This window comes from Castanea sativa, chromosome 1, assembly GCF_040712315.1.
Source record: "Castanea sativa cultivar Marrone di Chiusa Pesio chromosome 1, ASM4071231v1".
NCBI classification, from domain to species: Eukaryota; Viridiplantae; Streptophyta; class Magnoliopsida; order Fagales; family Fagaceae; genus Castanea; species Castanea sativa.
In genome coordinates this window covers 84,220,001-84,237,282 of record NC_134013.1, presented here as the reverse complement: position 1 = coordinate 84,237,282, position 17,282 = coordinate 84,220,001, and the positions used below count along the sequence as shown (strand labels likewise).

The following is a 17,282-nucleotide window of genomic DNA, read 5'->3' as shown; positions in this document are numbered from 1 at the left end:
TTCAGTTTCAGCAAAATAAGCGGTATCTAAACAGACCCTTATTTTGCATATTATGAATTTTTTTTTTTTTACCTTGAAGAAAGAGATGTATTCTTCATCGCCTTGTCTAGTTTCGTCCTGCCCTAGTATATATGTATTTTATTTTTTAAAAACATATTTTATTATCATTCTGAAAACACTATTCTTTTTGTTGCTCTCATTATCACAACAACAAAAAAAATGGTGCAAATACATTAGATTGTCAATGATAATTAATCTCCCATAATAGTTTAAGACTTTACTCTTTGCAAAATCAGTCTCCTACAAAAACTCACATTAAATAATATCTATCTATCTCTCTCTTAAAAACAAGATATTGTATCCCAAAAAAATAAAACAAGATATAAAATTAAAAATTATATTATACTGAACTATGCATCTTTTTTTTTTTTTAATAAAATTTATACTTCAACTATGAATCTATGATATTCAAATTTCTATATGAAATTAACCTTAATTTTGTTATTATTATTTCATCTAAATATGTAAATAATGCATTAATAAAGTAACCTTGATCTGGTAAGTATTAAATACATTTATTTAATTAATATTTACGTATAAAAGTTCTTACATAAATTTATCGTCTTAGGCCTCAAATTATATTGGGCTGCCATACTTTAGATTAAGTTTGACATAACTCTTTTAATATAAAATTGTTTTCAGATTCTAAAAATTCCGAAAGCTAACCAAAAAAAAAAAAAAAAATCCTGTACATGAGTTAGTCTTTGTGGAATAGAAAAATGAGTTTACAAATAGGGGTTGCTTCTCTACTTGTCCCACTTCTTCTACCAACTATAATCACTCAAGCTATAAAAACAAACAATTCCACACACATACATACCTATTCTATTACCCCTAAACCTAAATTCGGCAAAGTAAGTGCTTTTATGTCAATGGCAAACCAGAAGCACCTCTTCTCTTTCATCATTCTTCTCTTGCTCAGCCTTGGGCGTAATAAACATTCAATGGCAGATGATGTGATAAGAGTAGGCGTAGTTCTTGATTTGAACTCCACAGTGGGAGAAGTGGCAGAGAGCTACATATTGATGGCGGTCTCTGATTTTTATGCTGTGAATGCTAATTATCGAACAAGACTGAGTCTTTTTACCAGGGATTCTAAGGATGATGTTGTTGGTGCGGCATGTGCAGGTAACTATAATTCTCACACACATCCTAAAAGGCTAAAAGTGCAGATTTGTATTATTTTGGTAGAACTAAAACTGTTATCTCTTTTGGAATGGTGAAGGCATAAAAAACACACATGCATACATGCACAAAGAAGACTAATGTTCCAATGATAAAGAGTTTGTTAATTCAAATTATGTGAACCAAAGAATTTAAAGGAATACCAAAAAAAAAAAAAAAAAGAGATTCGTAATAGTAAAAGATGACATGTCAACTAAGGAATTAACAAAAAAAATGACATCAATCAATCAATCATCAAACAATATATCTATATACCAATTTTTTTTTATATCTAAAAGCTGAAGCGTAGCATTTATTATTGTTACGCTCTTATTGAGCAATATTGTTACACTCTTGTTGAGCAATATCAGCGGTTACATCATCCACTCATTTCCAACCTTCTCTCCACTAGCGGCTTCACGTTAGAGCCAAGGTGGTCACAGGACCACCTTAACCTGGAAAAAAAAACATTATTATATATAAAATTTAAAAATTTTATGATTTTTTTACTCTTAAAAAAAATGTGTGGCCACCCAAATTTTTTTAAGTTCAATATAATTAAACTTCAGACAAAGTTTAGCAATAAATTAACTTGGTTGTAAACTAAGGTTACAACTTCACTCGATATTTTTTTTAATAGATACGAATTTTGACAAATCCACAATTAAATTACATTTTTTTTTATATCCTCCATACTTGCAAAATTTCAATAAAATCAAAGATTAGCAGTTCATGTCATCAATCAAATGTTTAAATTTCGAGTTTTTGTAATTTAAAATTATACGCAAAAGATAAATTTATGGATCAAATAGTAAATAATATCCGATTAACATGAAATTTTACATGCGTTTTAAGAATATAAAGAACATACAATTCAATGGTTAGATTTTCAAAATATGTAACTGTGTTAATCTGTTTAGTGAAAGTTGTAGTCTTAAGCTACAACTAAGTTTGTAATCAAATTTTGTTCTCAAACTTTGTTCTTCTTAACAATATATTGAGCACTTACAAACAAAAAGAAAAATCCAAGAAAAATTTTACGTAACTAAAATTTTGAAAAAGATGTAGCTTGGAGCATTGATAAAGAGATTGTCATGCAACAATTTCAAAATAAATAAAATTCGTAGAAGAAAATTGTAAGACTTCATGTCTTTGGGTTTTTTTTTTTTTTTTTTTTGCTTTTATTTTTGGTTGTTGTCAATATATAAATTTATCTTTTTATTAGATTTTTTTTAATTTAAGTTTCTTCACGACCACCTTGGAAAAAATTTCTGAAGCTGCCACTGCTTCTCTCTCTTATTTTTAACTCTCTTTTTTCTTATTAATTTCTTAACTCATTATTACACTTTCTGCAATTTTTCCCCTCCCTTTATCTTTTCATTTCTCCACTACTATCTACCTTAATATTACTTTTCTTCTATCCCTTGGTCTTCTTTTATTTTTGGCTTTTCTTATTCCTCTCCTCTTACTATAAATTTACAATTTTCTCTCCCATTCTATCCATATTTTACCCACACACAAAAGGTTGTTTCTCTCTCTCAATTTTTTTTTCATTTTTTGGTGGATTTTTTATTACTTTTGGTTGATGTGATTAAGTTTTGTGTTTTTAAGTTATCTTTTTCCTTATCTTTGATTTCATATATGTTATCTTATTGCATTATAAAGATAGTATATATGAATATAATGTTATTTTATTACATAAAATGACTTGGATAATTTGTTGTTTATTACTATATTTTTTATTTTCACTATTTTTCTTCTAATATTATTTTCTAAAAATTTCTTATTATCCTCTCTCACAGTCTCTCTCTCTCTCTCTCTCTCTCTCTCTCTCTCTCTCTCTCTCTCTCTCTCTCTCTCTCTCTCTCTCTCTTATTTTTTATTCTTCCTTGCAACTCTACTCTACCTTTGGTTTGATTTTATTTAAGTTAATACTTAATTATTTTGGAAAAATAATTTGAATGTATATCAAAACATAATCTTGGTTATGCTAATTATAGATCGGAATTTGGTCCGTTTCTGTCTATTCAGTTTATTTCGGTCCACTTCATCTATTTAGTCCGATTCGGTCTACTTCAGTCCAATTCAGTCCAATTCGGTCTAATTCGATCCAACTCAGTCCAACTCAGTCTACTATGGTCCACTTCAGTCCAATTAGGTCCATTCATTCTATTTCAGTCATTTCAGTCTACTTTGGTCTATTCGGTTTACTTCAGTCTATTTCAGTTCATTCAGTCTAGTTCGGTCATGTTCAGTCCACTTAGGACCAATTCCATCTACTTAGGTCCACTTTCATCCACTACGGTCCACTTCAGTCCATTCCAGTTTACTTTCGTCTAATTCGATCCATTCTGGTCCATACAGTCTACTTCAGTCTATTGGCTCCACTTCGGTCCAATTTGGTCTATTTTGGTCCAATTCAATGTACCAACTTAAGCATGGAAAAAGACAGGTTTGGGTTGAGAATACTATCACTTATTTGAGTAATATGAACTGTAATTATATGATAAGTTTTAGTTATCATAATAATCTCCTTAAAAGAATGAGAATTAGAATAATAATTTTGAAACTTAAAAATTTTAATTGTACCAAAAGAAATAAGGAAATGTAATGCATAGTAAAAATAGTTAGAAGAATATATGGAAAATTTTAAAAAAGAATAATATCAATCAAAAACATGAAAAAAAAAGATAAAATTATATATTTGTAAAAACAGACTGATGGAAATTACTTTTTAAAATTTTTTAATTTTTAGGGAAAACAAATTACCTACAACAAAATTTAGAGAATAAATTATAGATTTTAGTATAAGTTTTTTATGAATGTTGATTATCAAGATAATCTCTTTAAGATAATGAAGAATTTGAATAATTTATTTGAAACTCAAAAATTTTAATTGTACAAAAAAATTTAGAAAGACATAATATACTATAACATAATTTCGAAGAATATGGACCAGCTTATAAATGAATAATATCAATCAAAGACAACCAAAATAATAGAATGATATATTGGTAGTGATAGAAAAATGAAAAATAATTTCAAAAATTGTTTAATTTTTAGAGAAAACAAATTATCTTCAACAAATTTTAAAGAACAAATTATACATTATATTATAACTAACTTGTAACCCCATGTATATGGATAGATACACTTAAAGATATACAATAAGATGCATAATATAATTCCTTTAAATATAATTTAAATACTATTGATTGTCATTTTTCATATTTTGTTAATTCTTAAAAAAAATTGTAAGGATATTATTAGGTATAAAATGTAAATTATCTATGTTTTTTTTTAAATTATTGTGAAGCACTTTTTTTATGATTCATTTATTCTAGACTCTTTGATTTTTGTTCTAAATAACTCACTTGGATGAATATTTATAATGTGATCCCATATTTGATTCTAAAATTAAGAAATAAAACTCTTTAAGAATAAATAATTTAGGATACATGGCGCAAAATTGGAACTCTATTTTGGAATTCTAATTTGAGTTTCTCTCAGCTCTACCTATTATTATTATTATTATTATAGATTAACTCACTTGACACAAAACTTTAAAAACTTAGATTAGATGGGACACATGGCACAAAATTATACTCTAATTAAATTTCAATTTGAAATCTAATTGAATTTTCTCTCAGCTTTACCTATTATTATTATTTATTATTATATATATATATATAAATTACAAAATAATTATATATTCTCACGCATCGCATAGGTCTGCGACTACTATATCTAAAATCTGAAACGTAACATTTATTGTTGCTACACTTCTTACACTTCTTTTGAGCTACATCAAAGGTATGTCATCATTTTTTTTCCATCACTTCTTTAAAAAAAATATGTATATAAATATTAGAGTCCGAATTTCATAAGATATTGTCACACCAACTTTTTACTTCAAATTCAATACATCCTAACACATCTAATAATACCACATCAGCTTTTTACTTAAAACCTAAAATATATTGTTTAGAGATATGTTATCCTCTGTAAACACTACATAAGCCATAGTGATAAAAATAAAAGCCGATGGTGATTTCAAAGTGTTTTCGGTGCTTTTTTTATTTCTTTGGGATATGAAAATCCAACTAAAGACAATTAAATCTTGATAAATTGATATATTTTTAGCCCTTTTTTATTTCTTTAATCTCTTTCTGTTTATGTGGATGCTTACAAATGATTTCCTTAATTTCTTGAGATAATGAAATGGGTGTTTAAGATATGGCTTTCAGTATTTGGTTGTGAGAATTAAGTGGTTGAGAAAGTGTTTGAAAGGTTGCTTAAATTTATATAATTTTAGGACATGAAAGTATTTTATGCTTTAAATTCCTATTTATAGATTTCAAAATCATTTAATTATTGAAAAAATAAAGTCTACTTTTAGAAGTAAATATTATAATATGTTATAATCTCATAAAAATGTTGAAAAACTATGCAATTTCAACATCTAGATTAGTAAAACAATTCCACTCAATCTTCAAAAAACAATTCTAGGAGAATTTTTTATTTTTATAAAATATAAATTAAGAATATCAAGCTTCAATGCATTCAACAATATCGTGGGCAAACATAAATACTATATAACAAAATGACTATTATATATAAGTCTTAATATACATAAAAATTATTTCAAACAAAATTTCAAAGTATTTGCACATTGCTTTAAAATTTATGACGAATCAAATGTATAAGAAAATAAAAAATAATTAATATAACATATAAAGATACTATTTAATCCAAAAGGTTTATGCCCAATGAGTATGAACTCAACTATGTTATATTAATTACTTTTTCTTCTCATTAATATCTAATATGTGACTTCACTACTTAAACTATCACACTCCTCACACGTTGAATATTCCAATGTAATCTCAATTCTGTTTCTGCATAACTAGCATCAACACATATACCCCAAATCAAAAGTCTTTCCTTCGTTAGCAATCTATTTTTGATAGCAAGCCAACCAATGAAGGCAAGTTTAGGAATAGCACCCGGGTTGGGAACTATATTAGTTTCCACCCCTTGAACTCAAAAGTTGGGCCCTTTTAAACATGTATTAATGTCAATTTCTTTAAGACCTTCTCTTCTCTTCCCATGTGTGTGTTAAAAAACTTAGTATTCTAAAAAAAAAAAAATAAAAAAAAAAAATACACAGCTCTGTGACCATATCTGGATGTCATCAATCATGCCAAAGAGAAATGTTTGAGCCAGTTCTAACTCCAAATATGAGGAGAGATCTAGCATCTGTAAAGAACCCATAAAGAACCTGCCTAAGCAAACAATGACCCAATGAAACCATGATGGCTGCCTTATTACATTCCTCAATCCTCCTTAAGCCTAATCCTCCCTCACTTATGGGCTTGTACACTGAACCCCAATTTACTTTGACACCAATAGAAGAACTAGCTAAACCATTCCGAAGAAAACTAATCAATCTTTGATCCTTAGAGAGTGAACATTCTAGACCAGTAATTTTGAATAGAATTTCAGATGTATTGATTGAAGTTTTCCATCACAAGACAAGTATTTCACCGACCAAGAATTAACTTTGACAGTGTACAGAGAATCACATCATTTGAAATTTTGATGATGTAGCATTGGATATGGCTTCATATTTGTCATATTTACTCTAAAACATTAAATGCATCCGTTTCAAATGGAAAGAATCCTAACTCTTTGTGAACATTGATTTTCTGACTCATTCGTTCGGAATGCAGCTCTAGATCTGATGAACAACGAAAAAGTGCATGCCATCATAGGACCGCAAAGTTCAGCACAAGCTAAGTTTGTCGCAAATCTTGGTGAAAAGGCCCATGTTCCTATACTTTCTTTCTCAGCCACAAGTCCCCTTCTTACCACAAACCATAACCCATTTTTCATTCAGACAACCCAAGATGATTCAGCTCAAGTGAAAGCCATAGCCGCCTTAATTCAAGCTTATGGTTGGCGAGAAGTCATCCCTATCTATGAAGACACAGATTATGGCACTGACTTAATTCTATATTTCATAGATGCTTTCCAAGAGGTTGATGTCCGATTTCCTTACAGAAGTGTCATTTCTCCATCTTCAAAAGATAGTGATATTTTAGAGGAGCTTAACAAATTAAAGGCAATGCAAACAAGAATATTCCTTGTACACATGACTGCTTCTCTTGGCTCAAAGCTTTTTGTACATGTAAGGAATTCAGGAATGATGAGCGAAGGGTATGCATGGATAACGACACAAGGGCTATCAAGTTGGTTAGATACTATTGATTCAAAGATCATGGACTCAATGCAAGGTGTTTTGGGAATTAGGCCATATATACAAATTTCAAAAGATCTTGAAGATTTTGAAAGAAGATGGACAACAAATTACACCTCAAGAAAAACAAACTATAATACTCTTGGGTTGAACCTCTTTGGATTACGAGCATATGATACAATTTGGGCATTGGCTATGGCAGTGGAGAAGGCTAATATAGAGCATTCTAGCTTTTGGAAGCAAAATGCTAGTGAAACTAAAGTAGACCTTGCAGCCATAGGAGTTTCTGAAATTGGTCCAAGGCTTCTCGACAAAATTGCAAGCACTAGATTTCAAGGCCTTAGTGGGTACTTTGATTTGGTTAAGGGACAGTTGAAAGCTTCAACCTTTGAAATCTTTAACGTGATAGGACGAACGGAGAGGATTATTGGATATTGGAACCCCAAGAAAGGACTTTCAAGAGAAATAGATGACATTAGTGAAATAGCATGCTCAATATCAAAGAACAAACTTAAGGCACCAATCTGGCCTGGAGACACAATAAGCCAACCAAAAAAGTTGAGGATTGGAGTTCCAGTAAGAGATGCTTTTATTGAGTTTATAAAGGTTGAATGGTGTCCTCGTAGCTATAAAGATAAACCAAAAATATCCGGGTTTTCAATTGATGTGTTCCTTGCTGTGTTGGATATATTACCCTTTCCTCTTCCACATGAGTTTGTGCCATATGTGAACGAAAGCAGGCAGAGTGCAGGAACTTATGATGAACTTCTTTTCCAAATCAAACTTAAGGTGATTTTTTAGTTTACAATTCTTGCTTATTGTATGTACAATAAGTCAAATGATACAACCAATTTTACCACTGTTGAGGTGGCAAGTTCTAATTGGTGTATAATAAAAACAATTTTAATGATTGTTACATATACGTGAAAGTAATGTTGCACTAATCATAATCCATTTTTTTAGGTAACTTCATAATAGGACATTCCTCACCTCTCTCTCTCTCTCTCTCTCTCTCTCAAAATGCAGAAGTTTGATGCTGTGGTTGGAGACACGACAATTGTGGCTAATCGTTCCGCATATGTTGATTTTACATTACCTTATTCTGAATCAGGTGTGTCAATGGTGGTTTTGATGAAAGACAATGAAAAGAAAAATATATGGATTTTCTTAAAGCCGCTAAGTTGGGATCTTTGGTTAGCAGTCGGTGCAACCTCCATTTTAACAGGTTTGGTAACATGGATTCTTGAACACCGTGTAAATTCTGAGTTTAGAGGGCGCCCTGATCAACAGATTCGTACAATTTTCTTGTTCTCCTTTGCAACACTCACCGCTAGTCATAGTAAATCATTTCTTCCCATTAACTGAAATTCTGCTTTTCTTTTAAGCTTAAATATACTCTTGGTCCCTAAAGTTTGAAACATAAAAAATTTTATTTTATGAAGTTTTTAGTCCCTTAGATGATGTTGTCAAACTAAATACTGACACATCATCACTACATATGGACTAAAATCAATCACTCAAGTTTTTAAGAGACTAAAAGCAATCACTTTTAAGTTAATTAAGAACTAAAAGGATCACTTTAAATTTTAGTGACTAAAATTGCTCATAAGCTAAAATTTAGAGACCAAAAGTGTATTTTCACCATTTTTTCATGCTCTTTGGTACTTCATCTATTTTCAAGGAAACCAATTTAAAAATGTTAACACGTTTCTCAAATTTTGATGATGTTTTAGGGGAGAAAGTGGTCAACAATTGGTCAAGATTTGTACTAATCATATGGGCCTTTATGGTACTCATTCTAACACAGAGTTACACTGCAAGCTTAGCTTCAATGTTGACGGTACAACAATTGAAACCTGAGTTTGTTGATGTAACTGAGATAAAAAGGAATGGTTACTTTGTAGGATATCAAAAAAATTCCTTCGTTAGAGAGCTTCTTGTAGAACAGTTAAATATCGATGAGTCCAAGTTAAAGGCTTATAGAACTCCTGAGGAGTATGATGAAGCACTGTCAAATGGAAGTGATAATGGTGGTGTAGCTGCTATTGTTGATGAGATCCCTTACATTAAGCTCTTCCTCTCGAAATATGGCTCTAGATATGCAATGGTTGGACCAATCTACAAAACTGATGGATTTGGCTTTGTGAGTATTTTTCTCTCTCTACCCCCCTATCAACATAAGAGGGTGATACAAGAATGCAAGATATTTTTTTGCTGGGATAGTATTTGTTACACACACTATTACATATATTTTTTAAACTGAACTCATGAGTTGAAAACATAATTTCATTTTGAAATTGTGTATAATAATGTGTGTGCACGCGTAACAAGATATGTATTACAGTTTTTAGCCTTTTTTTTTAGATATTCAATAACTCTAAAGTTACAAAAAAATTTCACAACTGTCGAGGTGGCAAATTGTGAATGGTAGATGATAAAGTTATGTTAGTAGTAAGCTCAAATGAGAACCAAAAAAAAAAATCACTATGAAAAAATTTATAAAAATTGTTATCTATAGCATTACTATGAGATATAACTTATGAATCGTTGCATTCACTTTGTAGGAACAGATCCAGATACTATACTGGTCAATGTTTTCATAGGTTACAAGTCAACATGGTAAATGCAGCAATGGCTTTCACATACGTGATTCTTAGACTAGTGTGATCACACTCTCACACACTCTACTCACAATGAAATAGAAATTGGCTAAAAGCTTTATAACTCAACCAGCATCTCATGTTTTCAATAAAGACACTTAGCTAAATTGATACCCCCTCATGCACAAAGTGTTTAGGAGTCTAAGAGGAAAAATGTTTCAAAATTCGAACTGCGAAATTAGTAGCATATTGTAATTATTTTTAAAAAAATTCAAATCCCCCTTCATTATTGTAATTATTAAATTATTTTAAAAAATGGAATAGAAATTGGAGAGGAAACAGGAACAGAAGCTTTTTTTTTTTTTTTTGTATTTGTTATCTCTCTTCTTTTACTTTTGCTTAATGCTTACAAATGAATGCGTACATGGATTTATACGGTCCTCAAGCACTCTCCAAAGACTTGGTCATATTAATTACATAACTTCATTTAAGTTTGCTTTTCTTATTTGATTAAATCCTCCAATGAATAAGCTTTATTTAATAAAAATCTTGTTTATATTCACTAATACATATAGATTTATCAATATGATTAAATCTTTTTTGCTTTCTTTCTTCAGGCCTTTCCACTTGGATCCCCTCTAGTCTCTTACATTTCAAGAGCAACCTTGAATGTCACTGAAGATAAAGATAAGATGACAAATATTATGCGGAAATACTTTTCAAGTCAAACTACATCTACAGGCGAAAATGGAAGTGCTGAAATCTATACATATTCTCCTAGTCTTGGTGTATATAGCTTCGGGGGTCTTTTCATCGTAGTTGGAGCGGTTTCTTTGTTTTCCCTCTTGCTATATGTTGTGAAGAAGTTCCCTCACTTTCACTGGACAAACTCAAACATTGTCCCTCTCGAAGGATCTCTTTGGTTGAGAATTATTGAATTGGTAAAAAATTTCAACCAGAAATGTCTCCGTTCATGGTCTTTTTGGAGAAATGGATCTACACTAAATCCTACAGTAAGTCCTGAAGGCTTTGGAGCTTCCCCTAGTGTAGATGAAATGCAAAAGCATTCAAGGACAAGCAGTGAAGGAGCAGACGATGTTGTTACAGATGAAGATGACGAAATTTTGTGATGCATACGTGGATGTGCATGTGGCTAGCTCAGTATAGATGATGGTTTACAAAACATGAAATATTCTAATTCCTAGGATTGCATGGGCGGTGGGCATATGATCCAACCCGCTCTTTATTAACAACTTGAAAGTTGTGGTATGCTATAATGTTTTATGTAAGATGGTTTTCAAAAATATTATACATATATTATAATATAATTGTTACGGAACTTTGTTAGTAACGAGTTCATTATAAAAAATAATAATTATAAATTGCACACACATATCTATTATAATTATTCAGTCAAAGTAATGAGAAACAAAAAAAAACAATTTGAAAAAATATTGTAGAATAAAAGTTGATATAGAATTTGTCTCTCTCTTTTTCCTTAATTTTAAAATAAAATACAAGTATGACTTTCTCATATCAATACCCCAAATACCTACAAAAATCACAACTTTTACAAAACCCACAAGTCTAACGTTCGACCTTAACATCAAAATTGTAATAACTGTTGTAACTCAATATAAAATGCAAGCCCCCTTCTCTAGCTATAACCAACTTATACGGGTTAGGAATAGATAGGCTAACAATGTTGGAGCAAGGTAGGTGTTATTGAAAGATTGAAGGAATGAATGGCTATGGAAAGGTGTATATAAAGGAGTAGAAGTATAAGAGGTGAAAATTGTGAATTAAAACGCAATGAGTTTTATGTGTATGTCTGAAGGAGGAACAATTTTGAAACATTAAACCAAAGGAAATAAAGAATCTTTATTTTTAAATTAGAAAAGTCATAAAACATTGAATCAAATGAAATAAAAAAAAAAAAAATTTAATGATGCCTCTTCTTTAAAAATATATATAAATATATATATATATATATATATATATATATATATATATATATATATATATATATATATATATATATATATATGAGTTCAAGTTACACCTAGTGTAACTCCATAAGAATTTAACCTTTTTTAAGTTTTAAATTTCTAAGAGATCTAACGGTTGAAAAAACATCATTAAATGTTAATACTTTCCACCTTATTGCCTAATTAATACTAGCATTCATTAACTTCAAATTCATGCTCCGAGAATTCTTTTTCCATGAAACACATAACACAATTTATAGAGTGAATCCATGTATATTATATATCTATATAATATCTAAAAATTAAATTGTAGCATTTATTATTACTATGTTTCTATGAAACCACATCAATGTGGTATATCGGTCCATGTGGTACACATTTGATTTACTTCAATCTATTCTTTCTATTTGATCCATTTTAGTCAACTTGAGTCCATTTCCGTCCATTTAGATCTATTCTTTCCATTTCAGTCTACATCAGTCTATTTCGGTCCACTTTAGTCCATTCTGTTGATTTGATCCAGTTCAGTCTATTTCAGTCTACTTTGGTCCATACGGTCCATATCGGTTCATTTCGGTCCACTTATGTGATGTATTGTGATGAGAAGTTTGTCTAGAAAAAATAGCTATTTCATTAACAATTTTGTCACATTCTCAAAATAATGTTGGTAGACTCTTGATAAAATTACAATTTTTTATATGTTATTAAAATCTTGTAATTTTTTTCCTAATATAAATAATGAATTTATGTATACCTATATCCTTCTAAGGTCATTGAAGACGTATAGAAAAATAATATACCTTTTTTAAAGAATACTAGGTACCAATTCCAACCACACATTATATTATTTTCAAAATAACTTACCTTAGATAATAATTGAATATGTAAAATTTATTATACTTTCACTAAAAAAATTACAAAATTTATAAAGCTTAATTTCAAAATTTTAATATATTGTATCAATTATACTTAATTAAAAAAATCACATTATTTTAAGAAATGTTTGGAACTAACACTTATAAGTCTAACCTACTATTTTCATTTTTCACTTAACCAAAAAAAAAAAAACAAATCATCAATTTTTTCTCTCTGGTACTAGTTATTTCTAAATTTTAAGCCTATGATCCATACCGAATTTTATTTCTGAAGGAACACACCCTAATTCTCAATAAACAAACAAGATTAGACTACAAAGTACAAACTATAAACAATTGTCATTGCAACTAAGAAATGTGACTCAAACCACATTCAAGCAGTGCGCCTTGTTATTATCAATTTAATAGTCATCATGTTCAATAAATATCAACAATTATAATTATTTATCACATAAGAAGGATCACATCAACGCCTATTTTTCGCACCTTAAATTACTCATTGCTTGAGGCACCAATAAACCTAGCCAGTTCCTCTCTAAATAGTATGTAAGCTAGTCTTCGCAATAAAAAGGAATATAGGAAATTTTGACTAACAATTGATTTTGATACAACAACAAATACACTGTTACTGAGGCAAAGAAATATAATTTACAATACAAGCCCTCAGGTAATACGCCTGCTTTACATGAATCCCAGCTATACCTAAATGGAACACAAGGCACCAATATCACTCTCCACTGATCATAGCTGACTGAAAAGGGACCCTCTTAATTTCCACAAACGTCGAATAGTCCTTGCTCAATGGTTGTTTCCATGGTTCCCCATCCATCTGCATAAACGCATCTTTCCACTCTCCACCTCTAATTTCCAATCGAATAGCTGCAGCCTGAAAAAATGAAAATAAAATTTAATTGATAAGCACTAAATTTGATTGAGAGGGCTCAACCATAAACGCTACCACAATTGAAAAAGAATATGTATGGTGACACAACTTTTTCCAAAACTTGTGAGATGGAAAATAAAAAAGTTATTAGTGAAGAGTCCATGTGAAAGTCCACCACTAACAATTTGACATCTCAACAAGTTGTGGAAGAAGTTGAGTTGATAGTAAAGTTGATTGAAAAAGCATAGAAGTACAGAAGAAATTTATCTTGTTATTTATTAAATTCGTTTAGAACTTGGAAAGCTCTAATTGCAAATAAGCAATTAGGATTTACAGTGCCAGGGAAGTCTAATATACAAAATAACTGCTTCAACTCCAAATAAATAGAGGATGTAAATATAAGGCTAGACAATCAAAAACCCTAATTTGACATCCCAAATATGGAACATACCATTTGATAATGCAAAAAAGTTTTCTAAGCTCCTAAAATAGGCAGGGTCTCTCCTACAAGTAGTTTGTGTGGTCCCTCAAAGTAACAGGCAAAGAAAATTCTAGTTTTGGTCCAAGTTAGTAGGAGATTATGAAAGCCTTGATGCCAGCAACAGAACAGAAGATATTCATATTCTGGAGGGTGGTGCTCACTCTGAACAGGGAAAAGCAAGGATGTCAGAGGTAAATGAATGGACAAAGGTTTTGTAACATAACACACTTCCATGTGGCATGATTCAGGAGTGAGCAGAACTGAAATTTTATTTATTGAAGGCTTTAGCATACCAGAAAGGAAGAAACTCGTGTATTTCAGTATGATCAAAGATTAGTATATAGCAAACCCAAGGGGTAGTAGAATTGGCTGGGAAGTGGGTACCACATCTCATGAAGCAGAAGTCAATAGTTTGAATCTCCACTTCCCTCCCCTAGGTACCAAAACTTCTTTTTTAAATTTTTTTTTTTAAAATTAAAAGATATATATCTCAGACCCTAGCTCACACATCTATATAGGGGAGTACATTTTTCACCAGCTACTACAAATTCTTAAATCTTACAAATTCTGAAACTTTGAAGGATGAACTAAACATAATGCATTGACGATTAAGAGACGTGTGTCTTTGGCCTCTTTTTCTATTAGAAAAAACAAGATACGGTGCTTGGTTAAATAAATCCTAAAGCACCCTGATAAATCTAGAAAAAAAATGGGAAGAAACTCAAAGGGCTGCCATGTCAGCAGCTCCACTCCTACTATTTGAAGAAAATATCTAGGTATGTAACCCACTAATGATTAATAAAATTATTCAAAATTGCATCATAGTGACATTCCAATATTAAAAAAGCTCTGACCAGTGCTAGATTGTAATGGCTGTATGTTAGCACTTGAGTAGTCAGAACTTTACAAAATAGCATAAAGAATAATAATTTTGAGTTTGATACTGCACCTGGGCAATGTGTTTGGCAGAGATGAGTTCAACCATAACAAAAGATGCATGCCACCCTTGCTTTAGGCCAAATATTTCCAGTAAACCATCATCAGCATGGGCCTCAACAAAGCCTCTCTGGTAATAAACCAAAAAAAAATAGAGTAAAAGTAAGCATCCAACGCATGGAACCAACACACTCTGAAAAGTATACTTTCACCAAGGAACCATCACTTTGACATTTGACTGTAGAACATGCTTATACAGAGTAACAAAGACCAAGTGGTTGAGAAACAAAAGAAAAGAAGCAGGCATTTACCTGAAATATAGCTCCAAAGAAAAATAATAAAAGAACATAAAAAAATTTATGAAAAAAATCAATAAAGAAACAAAAGCTAAGCATTGACTCCTTTCCAAAGGAAGGAGGCGCCATTTGAGTACAACAGATGCATTTCCATACATCGTTGTAACATATAAATATAAGATAATACATCCCTGAAAGTGCTGATAAGCTACATAAAGCAGAACCATGTGATGATACCTTTTCCAAATAATTTGGCTTCAAATTACCCCATGGATTTCTTCCACTTCCGTAGCTATGAAGATTCAGAGCAACTATTGCCCTTACACTGGAAGAAAACAATATAATATTAGTAAGCCAAATAAAGCGACACAACAAACAAAAAAACAAGGGCATCCTACTCCACTACAGGTCTGATATCAATCTAAATTTAACAATATAGATTCAAGTCGAAGCAGAAGGGGGAACCAACAAGAAGAAGAGATATATACATGTACTCATAATTAGATGGTGGCAACTGAAACTGATGCATTGAAACAAAAATCATTCTGATCATAAAATATTAGTCTGCGTCAAACAAAAGTGTATCATTAAAACTTTACCTTGCGGGAACTGGAATCTGCTCCCATTCTGAACAATTGACCTTTTTGACATGCAACCTTAATATGTTCTTTAGGCCCCTACAATGAGAAAAGGTGTTAGAAAATACTTGTTTATTGAGAATAGTAATTACCATAGGAATGGTAATTGCCCAGGCATAACATAGTCCTACAAACAGAATCGAATTACAAACTCTATAAAGGAAAGCTTTTACATCCTTCAAACATTCTTGAGACCCCTACAACGAGAAAGCATTTTAAATTCCATTTAAGGAATGATAATTGCTAAGGCAAAACAGTCCAAATAACAGAATCTTACTGCGAACAACTCTATGAAGGAAAGTTTTACGCCACGATAATAAGGCACCAAGAGAATTAATGAGGGTACTTTTGGTTGTATCTTTTTTATTTAAAAGACAATACATTAAATGATGTTCCCTTAAAAAGCTAGATATTCTAAATAGGACCAACAAAATGGGACAGAGAGAGTACTTTTCAAACTAACTCAAACCATTTAAACTAAAAATTGAAACTCTATAGAAATACTTCTTCAATATAAAGGAACCAATAAAGTTTGATCCTCATCTAGGAACATAATACAGATCTTATCCTTGCTGAATGGCATGGCCAAGGTGTTTCCTAACACAGCCTGTAGTCCAATAATATGTCTAAACGAGAGAATATTAAAAGAGAGAGAGAGAGGAGCTCTAGCCAAATAATCAAAGTAAAAGGATGACCCCCGAGAGAATATTAAGGAGTTCAATAAAACAGCCACCCATTGCTTAAACAACAATGCCAAATAACTCAATTTCTATGACTCCAAATTATTAGGCATGCGCTTTTTACAAATGACCCACCTTCCCAAAAAAGCATTCATTGTACAACTCAAATGAAGGACTAAATAATGTATATAAAATCACTAATTTGATGATTAGAAGAGCATATAGCATTTAAATCTACAGCTGAAGGAGCCCATTATATGGAGGGAAACAAATTTGATTCTCTCATGCATAAAATCCAAGAAATCATACAAGTTGAAGAATTTTCTGTTCCTCAGCCCAGGACTAAATAAAATACATTTCACCTTTCAGTCACTGCTCCTACCAAGAACAGTGGCAAGCCTCTCCCCCCCCCCCCCCCAAAA

General features: G+C 31.0%; 2 protein-coding genes across 2 annotated transcripts in view; one reads left to right on the top strand and one right to left on the bottom strand.

Moving 5' to 3' along the window:
- The first annotated feature begins 926 nt into the window (after positions 1 to 926).
- Positions 927 to 11,213, top strand: LOC142635868 (glutamate receptor 2.8-like). The gene is made up of 5 exons (XM_075809932.1): positions 927 to 1,188; positions 6,957 to 8,272; positions 8,510 to 8,822; positions 9,217 to 9,626; positions 10,701 to 11,213. The coding sequence occupies exons 1-5, from the start codon at positions 927 to 929 to the stop codon at positions 11,211 to 11,213; spliced, it is 2,814 nt and encodes a 937-aa protein (XP_075666047.1).
- Positions 11,214 to 13,304: 2,091 nt separating this feature from the next.
- Positions 13,305 to 17,282, bottom strand: part of LOC142618809 (diacylglycerol kinase 4-like) — a 12,313-nt gene continuing 8,335 nt past the window's right edge. Inside the window, exons 9-12 of the mRNA XM_075791842.1 lie at positions 16,142 to 16,219; positions 15,780 to 15,867; positions 15,260 to 15,376; positions 13,305 to 13,832 (exon numbers count right to left, since the gene is read on the bottom strand). Of these exons, the coding sequence (XP_075647957.1) occupies positions 13,674 to 13,832; positions 15,260 to 15,376; positions 15,780 to 15,867; positions 16,142 to 16,219 (442 nt within the window). The 3' untranslated portion in view covers positions 13,305 to 13,673. The remainder of the gene's footprint in view (positions 13,833 to 15,259; positions 15,377 to 15,779; positions 15,868 to 16,141; positions 16,220 to 17,282) is intronic.